The sequence below is a fragment of the Eimeria tenella genome, genomic scaffold (genome assembly GCF_000499545.2).
Source record: "Eimeria tenella Houghton genomic scaffold, Eth_scaff667, whole genome shotgun sequence".
NCBI classification, from domain to species: Eukaryota; Apicomplexa; class Conoidasida; order Eucoccidiorida; family Eimeriidae; genus Eimeria; species Eimeria tenella.
In genome coordinates, this window is record NW_013545789.1 from 1 (window position 1) to 5,655 (window position 5,655).

Below are 5,655 nucleotides of genomic sequence, written 5' to 3' on the forward strand. Positions count from 1 at the left end.
AGGGGCCCCCGGAAGCCGCTTCAGCTGCCCAGCATCCAGTACCCCAAAGGGGGCCCCCGGGTCTAGGCTTGGTAGCTGCAGGGCCATGGGGTAGCTTCCGTTGGTGGGCCCTGCATGCAAACCCTAAACCCTAAACCCTAAACCCTAAACCCTAAACCCTAATTCCTAAACCCTAAACCCTAAACCCCGGCTCTGCGGCTGCTCAAACTCACACTTCAAAAAAGAAAACTCGTCCTGCTGCTGCTTGCTGCTGCTCCGGTCATCCTGCCTCTGCAGCTGCTGCTCCAGCTGCTGCAGCTGCTGCAGTTGCTGCTGCTGCAGCTGCTGCTGCTGCAGCTGCTGCAGCTGCTGTAGCTGCTGCAACTGCTTCTCTGCCACTGCTGCTGCCAGGGAATCATCTCCCGCATCCCCCTGCTGCTCCTGCCGCTGCTGCTGCTCTTCCTTAGTCCACAGACTGTCGTTCTGCTGCTGCTGTTGCTGCTGCTGTGCCGCATCTGCTGTGGCTGCTGCTGCTGCTGCTGACTGCGGCTCTGTCTGGGTGATGTCGCCTTTGACTCTCAGTGCAGCAGCTTGCTGCTGCTGCTCGGCCAGCTGCAGAAGCTGTTGCTGCAGCAGCTGTTGCTGCAGCAGCAGCTGCTGCTCCTGCCCCCCAACAGGAAGAGCCGGTGCAGCAGCAGCTGCAGCAGCTGCCACTGTTGCAGCAGCAGCGTCCTCTGCGCTGCCGGTGGTGTCTTGCTGCTGCTGCTGCTGCTGCTGCTGCTGCTGGGCCGCAGCTGTACCCAGAACACCATTGGTCTGCGCTGCTGCTGCCGGCTGCGGCGTGTTGGACCCCTCCTTCTGCTGCTGCTGCTGCTGCTGCTGCGGCAGCAGCGGCAGCGCAGCAGCAGACAGCAGCGCGGGGTGAGAAGCACCTGAGAGCTGCGGAGGCAAAGGAATTGCTGCTAGGGCAGCAAGAGAAGCCAACTTGTCTGCTGCTGCTGCTTGCTGCTGCCCCTCAGGGGCCCCCCCAGCCCCGGGGGCCCCCAAGGAGGGGGGCCCCTCAAAGGGGGCCCCCGTGAACACTGGGGGGCCCCCAGGGGCCCCCGGAGTTGCTGCTGCTAAGCCCAGACTTTCAAGAGCAGCAGAAGAGACAAAAGAGCTGTCTGTTCCATATCCTAAACAATCGGGCAGCAGCAGGTGCTGCTGCTGCAGCTGCTGCTGCAGCTGCAGCTGCAGCTGCTGCTGAAGCTGCTGCTGCAGCTGCTGCTGCAGCTGAGGGGGAAATGCAGCAACAGTTGCAGCATAGTCTGCGCCCAACCCGCAAGCCTCGCCGCCCCGAGGGGCTCCTGCTGCTGCTGCTGTAGCTGCTGCTGCTGCTGCTGCTGCTGCTGCGTTGTCAGGCAAAATCGCTGGGGCTGAGGCAGCGTCGCCCACCGCAGCAGCAGGTGCTGCTACTGGTGCTGCATCAGCTGCTGCTGCACCTGCTGCAGCTGCTGCTTCTGCATCCGCTGCAGCAGCTGCTGCATCTGTTGACGCTACTGTGGACCCTGCTGCTGCAGCTTCTGCTGCTGCTGCTGCTGCTTCTGCCTCTGCCAAAGCAGCCGTCGGCGAAACAGCGGTTGTCCTTGTTGCTGCTGCTGCTGCTGCGTCGAGAGGCGCAGCTGCTGCTGAAGCAAGATCCTGCTCCTGTGGTGCTTCCCCTTGCTGCTGCTGCTGCTGCTCCTGGCCTGAAACAGCAGCAGCGGGTGCGTCACTTGCTGCTGCTTCCTGCTGCGGCTTCGGTTGAGGCAGGGCACTGTGTGCTGCGGCAGCAGGAGACTCCACTACCCCTGCAGCAACTGCAGCAGCAGCAGCTGCTGCTGCTGCAACTTGCTGCTGCACATGCAGCTCGCTAGCCTCTGCAGCAGCAGCAACTGCTGCTGCTGACTCAAGGGCAGCAGCAGCAACGCGCTCCCTTGCGGGTGGCTGGACTTCGATTTGCTCAAGCATCTCTGCTGCTGCTGCTGCTGCTGCTTCTGCTGCTCGCGGCCATCAGGCTAATCTGCTGCAGCAGCTGCTGCTTCTGTTGCTGCTGTTAGTGCTCAGAGTCCCCCCCCGCATTCAACAAAGCAGCAAGCATCAGCTGTGACGTCTTCCTGTGCTGGGTGGCATGGCTTGCTGCTGCTGCTGCTGCTGTTGCTGTTGCTGCTGCTGCTGCTGCTCCAGCTGAACTGCCTCCTTCCTCAAATGCTGCGGCAGCAGCAGGAGACAGCACGGCAGGATGCACTTGAAAAAAAAGAAATTGCAGCAGCTGGCGATGCGCTTGATGCAGCAGCAGCAGCTGCCGACACTGCAGCAGCAGCAACGGCAGCAGCAGCAGCAGCAGCACCTGCTGCTGCTGAGAGTGCTGTTGCAGCGGAGGGCCCTATCTAGTTCTGCTGCTGTTGCAGCCCCTGCTGCAGAGTGGTGCTGCTTCTGCTGCTACTGGAGTTGCGCCGCGTTCGCCGCCGCCGCAGCAGCAGCAGCAGCAGCAATTGCAGCAGCAGCAGCAGCAGCAGCTGACGCCGGCGACGCGGTTTATTGGGAGCACTGCGGCAAGGTGAGAGAGCATTAAAGTGTGGAGTTGATCAGTCAGCAGCAGGAGTCTGCTGCTGCTGCTGCAGCTGGCGCTGCTGCTGCGGATGCTGCGGCAGTTCCTGCAGCAGCTGCTGCTGCTGCTGCTGCTGCTGGTTTTGGCAACCCGGCAGCGTCATGCAGCACTCACTGATAACCAATATTCTGCTTTTTAGATAAACGCCTACAATAAAGCTGCACTTGTTTCCTCGGGCAGCAGCAGCAGCAGCAGCAGCAGCAGCAGCAGCATGCGCCGCAGCTCCAACGGTCTGGGTGTAGCTGTGCTGCTGTTGCTGCTGCGGTGCTGCTGCAGCAGAGGAGGTGCTTCTGTGGGACAGCCAACAGGAGACACACAGGGGCGTAAAAATGAAATTAGAGTTAAGGGTTTAGGGTTTAGGGTTTAGGGTTTGCGGCGGGGAGGTTTGCATGCAGCGCAGCACAGGATGCTGACCAAAGGTGGATGCGGCGTCCGGAGGCTTAGCGGGTCATTTTGTGTGTTTCTTTTCGTTTTTTGCATCAAAATAAATGAAAAAATATAATTAGTTTTATTTTAAACATTAAAACGCACAATTAAAGCTGCGGAATGGACGCACCGAGCCGCGCTGCAGCAGCAGCGGTTGCCGCTTCAGGTGCAGTCTGTAGGGTGGTGTTGGGGTCTAGTTTTCCGCCAAAATCTCCAACAAAGATAATAAATGCTTTTTAAATGTCTTTATGTTCATTCTGGCTTCTTAATGGCCTTTAGAAGCAGCCCGCAGCGGCGCAGCAGCTCGCTGAGGCGCAGCTGCTTCTGTACAGACACCGGAGCGATTGTTTAGTTTCAGATGTACGTACACCCCGTTTCACCCCTCCAAACTCCCGCCTTTTTGTTTCCTTTTGTCCCTCAGTGTCTTATTGGCTTTTTGCGCAGCAAGAGGAGCCCAAAAGGCCTTTTGAAACTTTTCCCTAACTCTCCTTTTGCCGGCTTCCCCGCTGCGGAGCAGCAGGTGTACGTACACCTGAGAGCCACGCGAACTCGCGCAAAGGCGCATGCATGCAAAAGTAGATAAAGAAGGGCCTGTTTGCGCGAGACACAAATAGGCCTTCTGCAATAAACATAAATAAACAAAATAAAACAAAATGCGCTTCACTTATATATATAAACCGCCAAGAAACTGCAAACAGATGCACTAAGTCATTCAAATCCAAGTGCTGCACAAGTCGCTGCAGCAGCAGCAGCAGCAGCAAATCTGCGCATGCAGCGGTGGGGCAAAAGGCAAAATGAAGACACGAAAGCTGCTGCTGCAGACACACCTGACTCAACTTGTCTTTTTGTTTTTGTTTGCTGCTGAAGTGCCACAAATTTGACAGGCTGCTCAGCCAAACGAGAAGGGCAAATGGGCCTTCCCTGCAGCGGCAGCAGCAGCGCTGCTGTCACTTTTCTGCTGCTGCTGCTGCTGCTTCTGCTGCTTTAGTGTCTTTCTCGGCTCGCAGCAGCAGCTAGACAACAGAGTCGAAACACACTTTAGAAGCCACAGGGAACAAAAGACATCGAAGCGTTAGCTGCAGCTAGCAGCGAGCACAGCACTGCAGCAGCTGCAGCAGCTGCAGCAGCTGTGAGCAGCTGCTGTGCACTGCAGCCGCAGCTGCTCCACTCAGCAGCAGCAGCAGCAGTCAGCAGCAGCTGCTGCGCATATATATACACACGGTGGGAAGCACCGAACTGCTGCGCGTCTCTGCATACTTAGTTGTGTCTGCTGGGGGCAACAGCAGCAGCAGCAGCTGCTGCTGCTGCAACGGCTGCTGCTGCTGCTGCTGCTGCTGCTGCTGCAACAAAAACCGACTTTAACTTCGAAAAAAAAACGCGCCTGCTGCTTCTTAGCCTAGAGTTGACACCTACTCAGTGCCAAAGTACCTGACACACAGCACGCGCAACAGGAGCAGCAGCAGCAGCAACTGCAGCAGCAGCAGCACTATAACTGCAGCAGCAGGAGCAGGAGCAGCAGCAGCAGGACCTGTCTCCGAAGTCTCCAATGCCTGGCACAAGGAAGTTTTTGTCATTTAGCCCCGCCTCAATGCTGCAGCAGAAAACGCATGCAACTTCTTTGCAGCAAATGAACATTTCTACTCTTAATCTTTTTATTTATACTTTTCATTTAATTTGGTGTTATTCTAAGTTATTTATTCACACCTGCCAAAAAAAATATAAAACAAAACCACGACTACAAACCCCAAACCCTCATAAACCCTAAACCCCAGCAAGCCCCGCGAAACCCTAACAAGCCCCAGCAAAGCCCGCCGAGCCGCGCTAAACCCCGCAAACCCCAAACCCTAAACCCTAAACCCTAAACCCTAAACCCTCACGAGGCGCAGACAATGCGGATGTTGGGGTGCTGCTGCAGCACTTTGTGGAGCCCGGGCGGCGCAGCCATGAGAGTGGCGAAGACAATTTTTTCCTCTTCGACTCCGCAGCTCTTCAGCACCGACACTGCGCGGCAGACGCTGCCGCCCGTCGCGCACATGGGGTCCATCAGCAGCACGCTGCGCCGGTGCACGTCCGCCGGCAGCTTCGCGTAGTACAGCTGCAGCAGCAGCAGCAGCAGCAGCAGCAGCAGCAGCAGCAGCAGCAGCGGCGGCGGCAGCGGCGGGGGGTGGGTGCGGCGGCGGCGGCGGCGGCGACGCGCGCAAACGGCGGCGCGTCAAGGGGCGCGCAGCCCTCAGAACCCCAGCAGCAGCAGCAGCAGCAGCAGCAGCAGCAGCAGCAGCAGCAGCGGCAGCGGCAGCAGCGGGTCCGCGGGAAGCAGCAGCGGCCCCGCGACGGCGCAGCCAGCAGCAGCAGCAGCGGGTCCGCAGCAGCGGCCGCAGCAAACGACGCCGCGCGAAGCAGGACGACCCCGGCGCCGCGAAAACGCGCAGCCGCAGCCGCAGCAGCAGCAGCAGCAGCAGCAGCGGACCACCGGCTCGGAGGTCTTCTCGTCGCGCTGAATCAGAATCTTGCCGATGGCGCAGCCCCTGCAAACTGCGCGCAGCGCAGACTCCATGGACTCCCCGGCCCGCACAATGGAGACCCCGCAGAGGCCGCTGGCGAAGGCCAGGCCTTCGTAGGTG

The 5,655-nt window shown here is 58.9% G+C and overlaps 2 protein-coding genes across 2 annotated transcripts; both read right to left on the reverse strand.

Moving 5' to 3' along the window:
• Positions 1–62: 62 nt before the first annotated feature.
• Positions 63–1,968, reverse strand: ETH_00009335 (uncharacterized protein; the record flags this gene model as incomplete). Its single annotated transcript, XM_013380486.1, has 2 exons — positions 63–94; positions 213–1,968. 2 exons carry the CDS (start codon positions 1,966–1,968, stop codon positions 63–65), a joined length of 1,788 nt encoding a protein of 595 aa, XP_013235940.1.
• Positions 1,969–4,907: 2,939 nt separating this feature from the next.
• Positions 4,908–5,588, reverse strand: ETH_00009340 (uracil phosphoribosyltransferase, putative; the record flags this gene model as incomplete). Its single annotated transcript, XM_013380487.1, has 2 exons — positions 4,908–5,129; positions 5,502–5,588. The coding sequence occupies 2 exons, from the start codon at positions 5,586–5,588 to the stop codon at positions 4,908–4,910; spliced, it is 309 nt and encodes a 102-aa protein (XP_013235941.1).
• Between the last annotated feature and the right edge of the window lie 67 nt (positions 5,589–5,655).